General features: G+C 34.7%; 3 protein-coding genes across 5 annotated transcripts; 1 reads left to right on the top strand and 2 right to left on the bottom strand.

Annotated features, from left to right (window-relative positions):
* Nucleotides 1–69: 69 nt before the first annotated feature.
* On the bottom strand, nt 70–3,185 carry LOC143583012 (proteasome subunit beta type-1). The gene is made up of 7 exons (XM_077065443.1): nt 3,101–3,185; nt 2,922–3,029; nt 1,657–1,738; nt 1,430–1,559; nt 1,205–1,347; nt 377–463; nt 70–296 (listed from the first exon to the last, which is right to left on the bottom strand). The coding sequence occupies exons 1-7, from the start codon at nt 3,145–3,147 to the stop codon at nt 222–224; spliced, it is 672 nt and encodes a 223-aa protein (XP_076921558.1). The 5' UTR covers nt 3,148–3,185; the 3' UTR covers nt 70–221.
* A 1,170-nt stretch (nt 3,186–4,355) lies between these two features.
* LOC143583005 (protein cornichon homolog 4-like) lies at nt 4,356–14,576 on the top strand. 3 transcript variants are annotated; one of them, XR_013144079.1, is made up of 6 exons: nt 4,356–4,537; nt 5,359–5,540; nt 5,629–5,751; nt 5,835–5,897; nt 5,966–6,030; nt 14,538–14,576. XR_013144079.1 is itself a non-coding variant. In XM_077065436.1 (5 exons), exons 1-4 carry the CDS (start codon nt 4,466–4,468, stop codon nt 5,863–5,865), a joined length of 408 nt encoding a protein of 135 aa, XP_076921551.1. In that variant the 5' UTR covers nt 4,356–4,465; the 3' UTR covers nt 5,866–5,897; nt 5,966–6,074. The 3 variants fall into 3 exon arrangements, 1 of the variants encoding a protein (XP_076921551.1); XR_013144078.1 differs by lacking the exon at nt 14,538–14,576 and adding an exon at nt 6,114–6,189; XM_077065436.1 differs by lacking the exon at nt 14,538–14,576 and having other exon boundaries at nt 5,966–6,074.
* On the bottom strand, nt 14,367–17,764 carry LOC143583004 (AT-hook motif nuclear-localized protein 1-like). The gene is made up of 5 exons (XM_077065435.1): nt 17,247–17,764; nt 16,494–16,555; nt 16,141–16,272; nt 14,943–15,104; nt 14,367–14,799 (listed from the first exon to the last, which is right to left on the bottom strand). The coding sequence occupies exons 1-5, from the start codon at nt 17,629–17,631 to the stop codon at nt 14,503–14,505; spliced, it is 1,038 nt and encodes a 345-aa protein (XP_076921550.1). The 5' UTR covers nt 17,632–17,764; the 3' UTR covers nt 14,367–14,502.
* Between the last annotated feature and the right edge of the window lie 451 nt (nt 17,765–18,215).

The following is an 18,215-nucleotide window of genomic DNA, read 5'->3' as shown; positions in this document are numbered from 1 at the left end:
GATGACATTTCTTTTCTTGCACAAAATATATAGTTCAAACTAGTTTTCTTATAAAATAACATTTAAACAAGTCACTCAATGGAAATAAATTCATAAACAGAAATACATCAAATATCTTGAACAGTTAAAAAGAGTGCAACCATGAACCGCCTTTATCTAAACAAGTTTGATTAATGAAAACTGAAAAAGGTCTGACTGAGAGACAATCTTCAGTTCGGTGACTAATCTTTGCGCAGTTGTTCAGTTTCACGGCGAACGCCATTTGCATTTAGGATGATAATTTCGACACTATCTCCCTGCACAATTAATTAAATGTCAGCATAACTTTCACTAGTTTGTTAATAACTTCTTTTAAACCTTATTAGTATGAACTTACAGTGTATATATCTCTTTCTGTTGCTGATGAAAAACAAGTTTTCACCAAGTCAACAGCTTCAGCTTCTGATAGTGGCGTAACAGCATCCTAAGCACCAATATAACAAGTAAAATTAGTGTTTTGATCAATGTAGACTTTTAATGACTGTTGCTGATAAACTTTAGAAATATAGTCATTGTGAACTAGTTCCCTTAAGAACTATATCATTACTCATTGCATTTTAACAAATTGCGACTCTAAACCATATTTAACAAATGATTACGGAATTATCCACTTTGGCCCGTCCAGTTTTCCACCTTAAGTGTGTGCAATGTGTGTGGCTACTGGTTACGTGTGTATGCATATGTCAGCCAAGTTTAATGTACATGTGTGTCAAACATACAAATATAATATATATGTCGAGTGTTAATTAATTCTTTTGAATGATTAATTGGCGTGGTGGACAATTAAAGTTTATAGATAATTCAAATTCGAATATTTGAATGAGATTAGTTGTAACTTTCCCACTCTCAAAGTCTCAATGATCTTTATCACTTTATGGGATAAAGATCATCCAAATATTCAAATGTCAGTAATCTCTAATCCTTGATATCCACTACACTGATTAAGCACTTATTAATAACAACTAACACACAATACATATATATAATATTTGTACAATCAACACACATGTATGTTATGATCGACCCACATATATGAGCACATACATGTTGCCGCACACAAGATAACATGTTATGTCAAAATTAACCACCCCTAAAACCATGTTTACTCTGTGTGTGTGTGTGTGTGTGTGTCTGAGAGAGAGAGATTGAAAAATTTAAACCAGACCTTTGCAGGTAACAGAAGAGGGCTCGGAGACTTTAGCTGGTTGTCCAAGAATGGAGTGATGAGTGTGGCACCGGAACCTTGAGCACTATATCCAACTCTCTCATAGGAACCAACAGCATCATATGTGAAAACACATCCCTTACCTTAAAGTTCACAAAATGAGTTTATGTCACTACATGTTTTGAGCATAATACACCACAACTAAAACCATAAAATTACATATACCTTGACTATCAAGGCCACCTAAAACATTAAAGGCGTAATAAGGAAAGAAGCGCTTGTAGTAAAGAGTGTTAGATAGAAGCTGAGCCATAGCAGGGCAGCTCATTTGTTTGTTATGCTGGTGTTGATAAATCTGTAATGAATATATACAAAACATCAACATTCTTATAGATATCATAAAATATATACATGAATGAATGATAACTAAGAATAAGTTTTAATAATCTTACCAGGTGTCTAGAAGACAGAACCTTCTGAAGTGCTTTCACGTCTGCCTGGAATCCAGAAGAAGCCATGAAGCTTTTGTCCGCTCTGAAAATAAATACTTTAACAGCTTTAATATTGAAGAAATGTTCAATCTGTACTTTTCAGCCAAACCAAATGATAATTAAGCTTAAGCACAAGTATTTTTAATGAACACGGTTATAACATATCATGAAAACAAGACTTCAATGCGACATGATACACTCTATAGGTTGTGTGACTGCTGAGAAAAACTCGATCAAAAAAATGTTGGTGCAGAAATGCAGATAATATAACTAATCAAGTCTTAAACTTCAGCATCTAAATAGTGTTATCAATGATAATAAAAGAAACCACCCTCTCTAATTCTCTATGAACAAATATATATACAACTCTAAACATCTGCAAACCCTAAGCATGGACCAAATTACGATCTAATGGCTCGTAATTTCAAGCTCAAGCTCTTCTAGTGCTCGTTTATTATTTATTTATTTATTAATTCATATACATTTTATATATTTAAAAAAAAAACTTTAAACGAGCCTAAGCTTGGCTCTTAAACGAGCCAAAGCTCAGCTGTGCAGTGTAAAACTAATACATAAATGTCCAAAATAGTTAAAACTTAAAATTACACCAGGCTCGTTAAAGATCAACAAGCCTAAACGATCTTCCCAGATAAGACTCAAACTTTATTTGAAGCTCAGGCTCAATAAGGCTCAAGCTCATTTCAAGTCTCTTTATTTTATCGAGTAGATCCATCAACAATCCCTAAACCCTAAGAGTAGACCGAATTACGATCCAGACTCAGTTAAATGAACACAGCAATAGAAGTAAACAGTAAATAACTGACAGATACAAACCCTATATTCAACCAACCATCCAAACAAACGAGCCTTAACTCAGCTCAAGCTCGTGTGCAGTACCTTAAACAAGCCAAAGCTCGACTGCACAGTGTGAAACTAATACATACAAGTACAAAAAAGTTTAAAAAGTACACTAAGCTCATTAAATCTCGGGCTGGATAAATTATTTAAGGCTCGATAAGGCTCCCTCGTTTCAAGTTATTTTTAATTGTGAGCGGCTCGGATCCATTAGCAAGCCCTAAAAGAATGGAGCATATTATATTACGATCTCGGTTCGGTTTGGTTCGGTTAAATCAAGACGGCAATTAAACTACAAACTCTATAATGAAGCTAACAAATCCACGTAATAAAATAAAACCTAAAGCAAAATAAATGAATGAATATCATACAATTTAGAGATTTTGGAGTAGTCTCTGGTGAGAATACTGTAACCGGTGGACATCCGAGTATCCGCTGCAATCACACAGTAATCCGCACCAGCAATCGCCACACAAGTTCTGTATCACACACAAATATTATTATTATTATTATTGAATCAAACATTGTAATAATAATACACGGTAGTTACCCTCCATTGTTATCATATGGAGACCAGTTTGCGTGTTCTTTCGTCATTAGATGATGAATTTGATTTGCTTTCAGTGTGATTGAAGATGAATAAGATTAGCCTTCTTTTGTTGTTCGATTTCTTTTCTATCAAGACAACATGTTCACAAGAAGAAGGAGAAACTAGTTTGCAATTTGCTCCCTCAAGTTTAAGCAGATTGTCGTTCGATTCGGTTTCATACGTTTAAGTGTTGCAGTTGCTGGGTGAGCCCGGGTCGTTTGACTTACCCAGAGATTGAGCTCAGCTCCTGAGTAGATTTTCAATCTCAAGCTTCGGCTCGGGCTCGTTATATATATATATATATATATATATATATATATATATATAACTATTAAATATATATTTTTAAAAAGTTATATAAATGACATGCTCGTTTAGGGGCACGAGCCGTTTCGAGCTCGATAAGTGAAGCTTGGGCTCGGGCTCCTTTAATAAACGAGCTTATTTTTAGGCTTAAACTTAGGCTCGGGCTCGATCGAGATTTTTACCGAGTTGATCTCGAGTAGCTTGCGAGCAACTCGGCTCGCTTGCACCCCTACTTGCTATAGCAAGTGAAGGAAAAAATCAGTTTCGAAATAGATTATAATTTGGAAATTTGGGAAGTCAAACAAAGCGAACCTTAGATAAACGTATTCGGGTCTATGTTTTGACTTTTCGAACTCAATACTCAACCGAACTGACAAATTTGTTTTATAACATGCGAAACCGAGAGCTTTGAACCAAACACTTTGGTAAAGGAGATCGAACTATAGAGAAATAATACTTTAGTTGTATGTAACCGATACACACAAATATAAGAGCATTTTCAACGTAAAACCTCTACAACCCGTCAAAAAAGTTGTCTATGCAAACTTGCTCCACAATGGTGAATTCTGGTTGTATGTCCGTCTACTGGGTCCCTATCATCTAAACTGATGAATTAGTGCCTTTGTTGTTGATGTTATATCTGTCTAAAATATAGTTTTGTATGATAAATTTTTTAACTTGTAGAACTTAATAACCTTTACCTTGTATATTTGTATTAAAAAGAATAAATTTTTAAATTTAATAAAAAAAATTACTTGTAAACGATTAAATTACTAAAATTAATTAAAATCTTTTTTCTTCTAACATTCATCTAGGATTAATGTAGAAAAATTCGCAAATGCCTTTATTTGTAGTTTAAAAACGAAAAAAAAAATGCCTGCCAAGTAAGTAATAATAATATTAATAATAATAATAATAATAATAAATTTCTTGTTCACAAAGTACAGAAACTGCGTATAGATATTAAACCACCGAACGAAGACATCAAGATTCTTTCAAAACCCACAAACACATAGATTCATGGGAGATCTGATCTCATGGTTGTTGTCCTTCTTCATCCTCATAGCAGTCTTAGCCCTTGTTCTTTACCAGGTTATTATTATCATTTGTTTAACATTAAACTATTATATATATGCTGATTTTTATAGGCCTTTTTATCTTATATAAATCTGTTAGTAATTTTATACGAATATTATTGCTAATGTAAAGTATATATATATATACACATACAGATTAGTTATAAATAGTTTGGATGTTAAGTGATTATTATTATTATTGACACATTTAAGAATTTGAATCAATTAATTAGGCTGCTACATAGTGATTAAACTTATTTACATTTATAATCAATTTACGGCGATATTTGACCAATATTCCCGATATCAATGTTTTAAGTCTTAATTTTCAATTTTAGCGTTTAATGTTAGTGTTTTGAGTCTTAATCGGTTCCTACTTGCTACAAATGTTAGTGTTTCACAAGTTGCAAAAGGATAATTTGTTAATAGTAGGAGAGTATACTGAATTGTTAGTGTTGAATGCTGCATGATATTAAAATTACCAGTATCCGATATTTTTCCGCATTAACTGCTTAGTTTACTGCAAAAGCTTTTTACTTGATTTTCAGTTTTGACTATATTGGCTTTAAAAGATAAGAATTCAAGATCAAGATCGGATTTTTCAAACACTTCAAGTCAATTTCACATTAATAATTATGATTTTTTTGTTTATGCTTAAATTGTATTTAACTACACAGGTTTCACTGTAATTTTTTTAGATGTAATATACAAGGTCATGGATCCTATAATTTAGCATTTTTAAATGTATTTATATGTAATTTTTTGAAATGTAATTGTTTATGATTTTTACTTTTTGTATCTGAATGAGGTAATTAACAATTACAACTTTTATTGCAGTTGATGTGTTTTTTGGATTTAGAGACGGATTACATTAACCCGTACGAGTTAGCAAGCAAGATAAACAGTATTACATTGCCAGAGTTTATCACTCAAGGAGTATTGTGCGTTTTACATCTCGTCACAGGACATTGGATCATGTTTTTGCTGTGCTTGCCGTATTTATATTATAATGTGAACCTGTAAGCCCATTTTTTCCTCTTTACTAGATGCTGCATATTACGGTTATTGCCTATTTTAATCCTAATATAAGTTTCTATTTTTATTTAGGTACATAAACAAACGCCATCTAGTGTACGCAACGGAAGTGTTCGGTGAGCTGTCAAGAGCAAAGAAACAGCGGATATTTAAACTTGTTTATCTTGGCTTCCTTCTCTTTTTCTCAATATTTTGGTATGTACATAAAACTCGTTTGAAATAACTAATTTTTTATCACTTCAAATTCATATTGATAAGTTTCTTTGTATTATGTTTAGGATGATATGGAGTATCGTGGAGTTGGATTAAGTAACCGGCACTCCCAATCGAATATTCCAACTGTAAGTAGAAGTAATGATCGTTTTCGCATTATTGATCTTGAAACGCTGACGGGGTGTAATATTTTCAGGTACGGTTTCATTGAAGAAGGCTTCTAATTTGATCATATTTAGGTTTGAACCAGATTGTGTACAGGTATCTGTATATTTAATTCAAGATTATGGGCTGTACTTTGCTCTCCTTTATGGTGGATAGAAAGTCTTTATTAGTTTTAACAGCAGTCGATACTCTTGTTTCTAAATTTCGTTTATTTGAACTGTTGACTGTTGGAAGCTGTGGTGTCGGTTTGAGAGTTAAAAACTGGGTGCAACGATTTGGTTGTTATTTTCTTAACTATTTTCGTTACCATTACCTACTAAATCCAAGGGTACACGATATGGAGCCCGCAGCGCCGTCATCCTGCCTCTACTGCATCGCATGGATTATAATAACCCGAACTTTGATATTGGATAATAAATATATATATATATATGATAATAATAATAATAATAATAATAATAATAATAATAATGGATGGGTTCAAACTCAAGACTAACCACATGTGCATTATTTTAAATTTCCATTTATCATCAAGTTGGCTTCTTCAAATTCAAACTTTCGGATATATCTGAGATGATCGATTCGTTTCTTTATAAGCACCCTAACTCTATCAACATCACAAAAAAACCCTTAATCTTGTTTCTGCTTATCGTATTACGACCACCGCCGCCTCCCGTTCCTTTGCGACTCAAACTGCCACACCTACCAACAAGGATAGCCACCACCACAGCCACCACCACAAAACTTCCGGTTGGTTGTCACCTTCGCCTCTTCACTTCGTGATTTGTTTATGTTCGGCTATTAGGGTAATCCGCCGCCCCTCGAATCCGTTAAGACGTAAACCGCCGCGCGCTGTAGGCAACGAAGAGGAATTAAATCACGCTCTCCACGTCTGGTAATCCGCAACAGTAACTATTGCTGTTGTCTCGCTTATTGCAACCCTACTTTTGAGGTAACATTCCCAACACCTACTTCTCTTTTGATTATGCCTAAATAGTTCAAGTTTCGTTCTGCATTACTCGATTGTTCCGGCGACTATATCGTCTTCAACATGGAAGTTACCTTGTCGAAGAATTTTAATAAAAGTTATAAAACTCGTTTGTGTAAGTTCGTTTCTATTTATTATAATATTGTCCCACACATACTTAATATTACCAAGAAATCGGTTTTATATGAGGTAATTATTTTATATTAATACAGAAGTTCAAGTTATAATATTGGATCAACTTCAAGTTATAATAAAGGTTTTTACACATTGGTTAACTTATTATTAATACAATGAAGGAATTCTTTATTATACAATTCGTCATAAAGCAAATGTAAAAGTAAAATAATAGTGAATAGTATTATTACCAGTACTTATTATATATACTTAATAGTATTGAATGAATTCTTTTGCGAAAACTATTACGCCAAATAGGAAAAGGTAAATATTTGAAAAGTCTATGTCGCCGGAAATCGATTAATCGACTAGTCAAAGTTCAGTAAGTTTAATCGGGAAATAATAATATATAGGCGTTAGTACAACTAAAGGCTACTCGACTTTACTTGCTTGTGTATCGACTACTAAGGTACGGATTCTGGTTTCTGTCACTCATAGTATAAATTATATTCGGTTACTTCGTAGTACGGTTTCCTGTTTTTGCTATTTTTAGTATTAATTATAGTCCGTTAGTTTGTAGTACGGATTCTGTTTTCTGTTACTTCGTAGTGCGGTTTCTGTTTTTGTTTCCTCTTAGTACTATTTATATTCCGTTACTTTGTAGTACGGATTCTGTTTTTCTTCACTCATAGTATTGGTTCTAGTCCATTTTATATTCGATGTCCGTCACTTCGTAGTGCGGATTTTTGTTATCTGTCAGTTACAGATCTAGTTCGGTTTATTCGTATGAGATGTTTATATTAATTTTATAGCATGCAATAGGTTATATATATTTTGAATTCATTATTGCATGTTCCTGTTTGAATATTTTTAGTTATACGATTTTAGTTTTTGTACTCTGTTACCCGAGCAATTTCTGACTTGTCGTTGGGGCGTCAACGACATGGCACTTATCGTGAAAGTGCGTAATTAAAGTTCACGGCGTCTCTAACTAGTACTTTTGAAGTATTAGGGCCACTTAGGGGCGTATAGATCGATCTTAGCTCCGACTCCTGACTCCTGACTCCTGACATGGCACTTATCGTGACAGTGCGTAATCCAAGTTCACGGCGTCTCTGAAAGTACTCATGTAGTACCTCGGCCACTTAGAAGCGTATAGATTGATCTTAGCTCCGACTCCTGACTCCTGACTTCTGTTTGAGATGGAACAATGTGTGCACGCCACCCACACCGTCTCCTTGGTGCATGGACTAGCTAGCTGTGTACCCCTCTGTTTAGGCTCTGGGTGCTTCCGTATTACACGACCTATTCATTTTAACATCATCGTCGTGTATTTTAGTAATTATATTTTGTTTCGCTATATTTCTGGTCCGTTTTGATATGTGTATACGCATTTGGTTAAATTTGAGTATATTCAGATTACGTCCCGATCGTATATCGGATTATGTTTCGCATTTAATTATAGTTCAGTTAAATGTTACACGATATATGTTACACGTCACACATTATATGTTACAAGTTATATGTTTCTGTCTCTGGGTGTTTTTGTTATAGTTCTGATATATTTCCGCATGCGTTTGACCATGTTCTGGCCAAGTGTCGGATCATACATCCGAATTTTATTAAGTATATGTTTAGGTAAAAAGGGTTGGTTTCGAGTTTGAATTGAAGTTCGTATATTTATTCTCTTACGTCTGTCCTTACCTATACTATTGTTCTTTCCGTTACTGGGCAATTTTTGGCTCAGCCGTGTTTTCTTGTTTTGTTTTTCTTATTTTGTTTTCAGGTAATCCGGGATTCTGGGAATTTAGTGATGAGAGATAAAAAAAATGAAGTGCAAGCTTCTAAAAGTTAATTCATTTGGTTTAATAATATGACGTAGGTTGCATTAATTTTTGTTGTATTTTGGATTGTGGCGTTGATTTGATATCTGTAATAGTGACACGTCAGCCTGCTCCGGGTTGGGGTGTTACAGTTATGGTATTAGAGCTCAGGCTCTTTCCTGTAGAAAACTTATACAATAAATAATTAATCATGTGAGTTAATGGGTAGACGTCGGGTTAGGATTCCTCTTTTCGTTCTCCGCGTATTCCGTAAATCTTTATCTTTCAGCTCATACGCTACCTTACTTCCAGATGCCTCCTAGAAGACGTGTGAATCGCCAAAACGAGAATGATGCTGGAAACGACCCTCCTCTTGCGACCCTTGTTACTAACGTCGTCAATGCAGCTATTGCGGAAATAGTCCCTAACATCATACAACAGTTGCAGCAAAATAATGCCGGTGGCAACAATGCCGGTGGGAACAACGCCGGTGGCAACAACGCTGGAGGCAACAATCCCCCTGTTGGTATTCATGTCTGGCTTGAGCGTTTTCAAAAGCAAAAGCCAAAATCCTTTAGTACTGCTAGTTCTCCAGTAGAAGCTGAAAACTGGATCGCGCACATCGAGAAACTGTTTGAAGTGCTGGGTGTTGAAGATGTGTTTAAGGTTCGGTTAGCTATTTACAAGCTCGAAGATGACGCTCACAGATGGTGGAAGACACTGAAAGCTGCACGTGGTGGAGACAATTATGCTGCTACACTTCCTTGGAATGAATTCCGTACTTTGTTTTACCAACAGTATTTCACTGATGCTGATCGCAGTGAATATTTGAGAGAATATTCTTCAATTATTCAGGCTAATGATGAGCCCATTGTTGAGTTTAAAAATCGTTTCAGTCGATTGGTTAGTTTTCTTGGCCCAACTGTAGGCACGCAAGAACAACAGACCAACCGTTTCAAGTGGGCCATTTGTGACCGAGATAGGAAGTTTATCTTGAACCTCCGTTTTAATGACATAAATGAGATAGTTGATGCGGTTAAGAACCTTGATAATGATAAGAAACACCTCCAGAAGTCTTTTGATGAAAGCCGTAAGCGGCCAAGAGAAAATAATCAGGGTCAATCTTCTGCTCAGGTTGGAACCGAACAGTCCCTTGTACCCCGAGACCGTAGACAACGTACTGATGGGAATTTCAACAATCAGCCACGAAATGGGGGAAATCAAAATCAGAATCATAGGACCGCACAGAATAATATGCAACAACATCATAACCCCACCAGAGCTCAACCACTTAATCAACAAAACCGAAATACTCCTCTGTTTGGCACGTGTGGGAAACGTCATGGAGGTGCTTGTCGTCGAGCTGAAGGTCGTTGTTTTAGATGCGGAGATGCAGGACACATGATCAGAGACTGCCCTCAGCGGGACCCTAGAGCTAATAATGGAGAAAACGCTAGACCTGCGCAAAAAGATTAGTTCTGGGGAAATTGAAGCCATGAACGTTTTAATTATCCGTATTTGTTTTCGTTTTAGTACCCCGTATTTCAGTTTATTTGAGTTTGATTTCGTGCGAATTTGGATTTTGTTAAGTTTCACACTCTGTTTATCTGTCATGTTAGAAGACTCTTATGTTTGGTATATTTGAAGTTTAGCATATTTGGGTCGTGTTTCGTATCATTTATGTCAAGATTTTGACATCATTTTTTTTTTTAGTATATCAACACGTCATTTTTTTTTATATAAGTTTAGTCTTTAAGATGTGTAATGGAAGGACCGTTAGGACACACTCGTAAGGTAAATTGATGATTATGGTCGCAAACGTAACCATGAATTTACAGGTATGTATGTGTGCTACTAAAATCCATTTTGCAGCTTAATGTTCCTCTAATATTTAGATACGACATTGTCTTAAGTTTTCGCTATTATCTGCTAGTGTTACGTGTCTTTTATTATATATTTATTTATTTTTATATCAGTGTAGAAATGCATGTTAATATTCAAAATATGTTTTTGAAAATTTACGTTTTAAGTCTTGATTTTTTTTTATATTCCATTAGTTATCACTTTTTATTTCCACTTATAAGTCACATGTTTCAGTTATCTGTCTTTCGTTTTGGTTATTAGTTACACAATTTAGTCATAGGCTTTAGCTCATCAAAATTTATTTATTTTAGTTATTAGTTATCCACTATGTTATATGTAATTCTGTGTTCAAATGAAATTTTTGATTTCCGTTTATAAGAACTAGTATTATCCGATACAAGTTTTAGGTTACCCATAGTTTCGTTCAATATCATCATGGCAACGAGTCAGCTATTTCAGTTTGGATGGTTTTGATTTCATATGAATTCTGTTTTATATGTCCTAATATTTGTTTCCAAGACTTTGCAATTGTCATGTCTGAATTTATGAAAGTTTTAAGTTTGTTTCGTTTCCGTGATATCCGAAAGTATGTGTCACCGTCTTACAATTTCGAGGACGAAATTTTTTTTTTAGGGGAGTATAATTATAATAACCCGAACTTTGATATTGGATAATAAATATATATATATATATATATATGATAATAATAATAATAATAATAATAATGGATGGGTTCAAACTCAAGACTAACCACATGTGCATTATTTTAAATTTCCATTTATCATCAAGTTGGCTTCTTCAAATTCAAACTTTCGGATATATCTGAGATGATCGATTCGTTTCTTTATAAGCACCCTAACTCTATCAACATCACAAAAAAACCCTTAATCTTGTTTCTGCTTATCGTATTACGACCACCGCCGCCTCCCGTTCCTTTGCGACTCAAACTGCCACACCTACCACCACAGCCACCACCACAAAACTTCCGGTTGGTTGTCACCTTCGCCTCTTCACTTCGTGATTTGTTTATGTTCGGCTATTAGGGTAATCCGCCGCCCCTCGAATCCGTGAAGACGTAAACCGCCGCGCGCCGTAGGCAACGAAGAGGAATTAAATCACGCTCTCCACGTCTGGTAATCCGCAACAGTAACTATTGATGTTGTCTCGCTCATTGCAACCCTACTTTTGAGGTAACATTCCCAACACCTACTTCTCTTTTGATTATGCCTAAATAGTTCAAGTTTCGTTCTGCATTACTCGATTGTTCCGGCGACTATATCGTCTTCAACATGGAAGTTACCTTGTCGAAGAATTTTAATAAAAGTTATAAAACTCGTTTGTGTAAGTTCGTTTCTATTTATTATAATATTGTCCCACACATACTTAATATTACCAAGAAATCGGTTTTATATGAGGTAATTATTTTATATTAATACAGAAGTTCAAGTAATAATATTGGATCAACTTCAAGTTATAATAAAGGTTTTTACACATTGGTTAACTTATTATTAATACAATGAAGGAATTCTTTATTATACAATTCGTCATAAAGCAAATGTAAAAGTAAAATAATAGTGAATAGTATTATTACCAGTACTTATTATATATACTTAATAGTATTGAATGAATTCTTTTGCGAAAACTATTACGCCAAATAGGAAAAGGTAAATATTTGAAAAGTCTATGTCGCCGGAAATCGATTAATCGACTAGTCAAAGTTCAGTAAGTTTAATCGGGAAATAATAATATATAGGCGTTAGTACAACTAAAGGCTACTCGACTTTACTTGCTTGTGTATCGACTACTAAGGTACGGATTCTGGTTTCTGTCACTCATAGTATAAATTATATTCGGTTACTTCGTAGTACGGTTTCCTGTTTTTGCTATTTTTAGTATTAATTATAGTCCGTTAGTTTGTAGTACGGATTCTGTTTCTTGTTACTTCGTAGTACGGTTTCTGTTTTTGTTTCCTCTTAGTACTATTTATATTCCGTTACTTTGTAGTACGGATTCTGTTTTTCTTCACTCATAGTATTGGTTCTAGTCCATTTTATATTCGATGTCCGTCACTTCGTAGTGCGGATTTTTGTTATCTGTCAGTTACAGATCTAGTTCGGTTTATTCGTATGAGATGTTTATATTAATTTTATAGCATGCAATAGGTTATATATATTTTGAATTCATTATTGCATGTTCCTGTTTGAATATTTTTATTTATACGATTTTAGTTTTTGTACTCTGTTACCCGAGCAATTTCTGACTTGTCGTTGGGGCGTCAACGACATGGCACTTATCGTGACAGTGCGTAATTAAAGTTCACGGCGTCTCTAACTAGTACTTTTGAAGTATTAGGGCCACTTAGGGGCGTATAGATCGATCTTAGCTCCGACTCCTGACTCCTGACATGGCACTTATCGTGACAGTGCGTAATCCAAGTTCACGGCGTCTCTGAAAGTACTCATGTAGTACCTCGGCCACTTAGAGGCGTATAGATCGATCTTAGCTCCGACTCCTGACTCCTGACTCCTGACTTCTGTTTGAGATGGAACAATGTGTGCACGCCACCCACACCGTCTCCTTGGTGCATGGACTAGCTAGCTGTGTACCCCTCTGTTTAGGCTCTGGGTGCTTCCGTATTACACGACCTATTCATTTTAACATCATCGTCGTGTATTTTAGTAATTATATTTTGTTTCGCTATATTTCTGGTCCGTTTTGATATGTGTATACGCATTTGGTTAAATTTGAGTATATTCAGATTACGTCCCGATCGTATATCGGATTATGTTTCGCATTTAATTATAGTTCAGTTAAATGTTACACGATATATGTTACACGTCACACATTATATGTTACAAGTTATATGTTTCTGGCTCTGGGTGTTTTTGTTATAGTTCTGATATATTTCCGCATGCGTTTGACCATGTTCTGGCCAAGTGTCGGATCATACATCCGAATTTTATTAAGTATATGTTTAGGTAAAAAGGTTGGTTTCGAGTTTGAATTGAAGTTCGTATATTTATTCTCTTACGTCTGTCCTTACATATACTATTGTTCTTTCCGTTACTGGGCAATTTTTGGCTCAGCCGTGTTTTCTTGTTTTGTTTTTCTTATTTTGTTTTCAGGTAATCCGGGATTCTGGGAATTTAGTGATGAGAGATAAAAAAAATGAAGTGCAAGCTTCTAAAAGTTAATTCATTTGGTTTAATAATATGACGTAGGTTGCATTAATTTTTGTTGTATTTTGGATTGTGGCGTTGATTTGATATCTGTAATAGTGACACGTCAGCCTGCTCCGGGTTGGGGTGTTACATGGATGGTGGTGGTCTCGCTCTCCTTGTTCCCGTTTCTTGCTCCCACATCATCCTTTTTTCCTCTTTGCTTCATCTCTAAATGGAGATGGACCTTCCGTTGCTCCCTCGCCGCTGCTGTACTGAAAGCTACAGAACTGTGTTCAATAGTCAATACCATCCACTCTGTCCATCTTGTGGGCACTTATGTCATTATAAAACATTATAAAGTTTTTTACAACAAATATAAAACATGCATAAAAATTATCAATAAAGAATCCATAATAAAGTTTTGATAATCTTTAAAGGAAAGACACAAAAGTCACCTAATTAAGTTGACATATTTGACCCTCAAGTATTTTTAGTTTTTTACAACAAATATAAAAACTAAATATTAAGAGCAGAAGCCACAACACAACAGTTCCTATCCCAAAATTACCAAAAGGTCCTACAGACTGCTACTAACACCGAAAAAGAGTCGCAATTAATATCAATCCTCCCTCAACGACACGTTCATATCTGCAGCAGACCTCCTCCAGTCATGCATACTTGCCATTGGGCTTCGGTTCTCATGGTGTGAGTTAGAGGCAGGGGTAGAGTTGGTAATTCCTGCCCTATGACTTTCTTGGCTTTGTTCATTCAAGTTCTGTTCATTCCGTTCCTCCGTATTTGTAGACACAGGTGCAGTAGGGTCCGATACAGGCATCAAAAGTCTCCTGGTGTTTTTTGGTTTTCTTGGTTTTGGCCCAACGGGACTTGCTTCAGGTAGAAAACTGGCCACAACAACCTGCAATTAACGGGTCAATAAAATTTGGCATAAAACGATAGCGGGTCAACCCAAGTACCCAACAATATGTTTTGACCCAAACCCATTTTGATGATAACCCGCCTTGAATAGTCTTCTTGTTTAACCTTAAAAATCAAACTCACCTGAACAGGACCAGCTGCAGTGAGTATTCCTGCAAGCAGACCGCCAACTACACGGCCATCAGGGCTAGATAAAGCTATGCTCATGCCACCTTCTTTTGATGATATTCCTCCGACCTCGCCAGGTGTGAAAGATCCAGACAATGAAATAATTTCAAATCTTCCCTATAAAGATTAAATTGTTTAAAAAATAATACACATTTTATTTTGAGGTAGAATTTCATACTACGAACATGTGAAATATTCTATCTATTCAGCCGAAACTTAGAATATCATATTATCATATATGTACTCAATTTCAATAAAATTTTAGTTTATGACCATTATGCACTATTATAAATGACTTTTTTAACCTCTCAATTTCTCCCTGATTATAATTATATATAGAAAAGAGAAGTGATGTAAATATTCCACAAAATGATATGGGTTAGTAGACAATATTTGTTTTTTGTAATTGTAAAAGTTAATCAGTGTAAAGGAAGTTAAGCTAATTGTATAAGCGTTTTAACTTTTAAGAATCTTAATAAAATTGTAAGTTAATCAGTGAAAGCCGAAAATTAAAACATAATTTATTTGAGAGAATTATAGATACATACAGAAAACAACATATATCTTATACAATATTTTCTTGATGCATGGTAAAAATATCATCATCTTAATTGAAAACACAGTATTTACTTTATTACATAACAATTTAGTATAACTATCAAATCATCACCTGAAACCTGGGGTAGTTTGGTGTAGGGACGACAAAACAACTTGAACCCAACGGGAAAACCCAAAACATTTGGGTTGAGTATACGGGTATATAACATAGTTTTAAATATTCTTTCTAATACAAAATATAAAAGAATTTGATGAGGTTAAAAGCGATGTTTTTTATGAAATGGTAAATCTTGTATATTACGAAAAATAATGTTAATTAGTGAATATGAAATTGTACGGTTAAAAATGGGTAAATATAAACTTTAAAGTTTTAGAAAATTAACAGTAAAATGATCAATGTTAACACCATAACATGTATTTAATGAAATGAGTAAATTTTGATATTTTAACTAGTTTTTAAGGACAACGTATATGATGCTTTTATAAGTTTGGGTTGGGAATGTATGATATTCACAGGTTTATATGATGTGTATATACAAAATTCTCCGTTTCTTCGACGGATTAATCTGTAAAAAAATAAGATTAAATTGCATACCTCATAAGTTACAGTGCCTCCAGATGAATTAGCCTGTCGCAAAGTCACATGCGAAATAATACCAAGTGCAGACAGAACGCATATAGCCCGGGGCCCGTATTTAGAAAATGATATGATTTTAGATGTTACATCCTGAGAAAGCAAAAATGGGCCATTTCATATCAATTACCATTGCATGCAAGACTTTGACTAAATGCTAAATATTTTTCAATAATTAGAAAGCAAGAGAATTTTATTGATTGATCCCATTCAAGTATAAAGATTCTTTTAACGAAACCGATGAATGCGTAAGCAATTTAGTTCACAAGTTTCTTCAAAAACGAAATTGTTGCAATGTGAGGGGTGAAACATACCTCTCCTGGATTAACAGTGACCATGTGAGGAATAAAGCTTCCACCAGAAGTAATTTGGCCCCCTGCTATGAATACACAAATGATATAAATGAACAGTTGCTAAGTTTGTAGGATAAGATCATATACATTTTACATAAACTGCATTGAAGTTAGATCTAAAAGAAGAAAAGTTGGTCCACAAAATTTGACATATTGTATCATCCAAAAAGATTTATATAGAAACTTAAACTAGTAGTCAAACATTACAACTTATGAAAATATTGACTGGAGTGAGAATTAAGATTTTTTTTTATGGCTCTTTTAAGAGATAAACCAACTATGGGACAATGTTTTAAAATGTGCATACACTATTTGTTAATTGTCTATACTCTATAATGCACTAGGATAGGATCATCAAATATGATCACAAAGATGAAGGTGGTGTTTGGGATTGCTTATTTTCACCAACTTATAACTTATTAACTTTTTGAAAAGTAATAAGGTGTTTGGGATTGCTTATATTGTGAGAGGAAAAGTTTCATAAGTTACAATGTTGTAACTTATTAACTTAATAAAAAATTATAAGGAGGAAAAATAAGGAATCCTAAACACCCCCGAAATGCAACCTTTTGCATTTTTTTTCATGGGAAAGAGGAAATATTCTAACATACTTAAAAATATAGTTTAATAAAACTTTCTACAGGATGATATCAAGATAGTAAAATATTATGCAGATCAATATTAACTTAGCAAATAAAATGCATATTAATTTACCTAAACTCATGTTTGATCTGTCAGAAGAATTCATCTTCTTCCTTTTCTTCTTCTCAGCCTGAAACTCACCACCACTTCTCGCGGGCCCACCAAGCTTAATATCAGAATAACCGGCAGAGGGTGGTGAAGAAGCGGAGAGTGGCATTGGTGACAATGTCCGGCCACCTGACCCTGCGCTGACAGCCACACCATCCGGGCCATACTTCCGGGGCCTACCCCTCTTTTTCTTTGCCAAAGAAGATGGCAAGTTGATAGTCTCCATGGTAAACCCCTGCGGTCCCATAGTTTGGGTGGGGCTGGTAGTGTTCAGAGCCAATTGATAGCTTGATTGAGCCTCAGGTGCTTTTGTTTCTACTGCTGGCATTATCATTTCTTTTGATTCCATGATGATTACCAATTTCTACACAATACATAGAAGAAACTAAAATTTTACAACTTGATCAAACTGCACACGCGAAGTCAAATCTAAACGATGAAAAAACATTATAAAGTTAAGGTAATCATTTTGAATAATTTAATGAAATTGTGTAAACGAGCTCAGCCCAGCCTCGACTAGGCTCGTTTTGAGCTCTTTTTCTAAAGCTCGAGCTCGGCTAGTGAGTTGTTATTTCAAGTTTGAGCTTAGCTCGTATATTATTATATACATTTTCAATTATTTTGAGAAAAGACTTTAACGAGCCTAAGCTCCGATCAAGCTTGTGAGTAGTACCTTAAACGAATCAAAGCTCAGCTTTTCAATGTGAAATTAATATATAAAAGTTTTCCAGAGTTAAACCTTAAAACTACACGAAGCTCATTAAACGAACTTCCCATACAAGACTGAAAGAGCTAAAACTTGAAACTACACAAAGCTCGTTAAACGATCTTCCCATACAAGACTGAAAGACCTGAAAGAGCTAAAACTTGAAACTACACAAAGCTCGTTAAACGATCTTCCCATACAAGACTGAAAGAGCTAAACCTTGAAAC

Source organism: Bidens hawaiensis, unplaced genomic scaffold (genome assembly GCF_021521415.1).
Source record: "Bidens hawaiensis isolate Kalapana, Puna unplaced genomic scaffold, B.hawaiensis_p1.1 tig00032102_1, whole genome shotgun sequence".
NCBI lineage: Eukaryota > Viridiplantae > Streptophyta > Magnoliopsida > Asterales > Asteraceae > Bidens > Bidens hawaiensis.
This window is presented reverse-complemented; position numbering and strand designations above follow the sequence as displayed.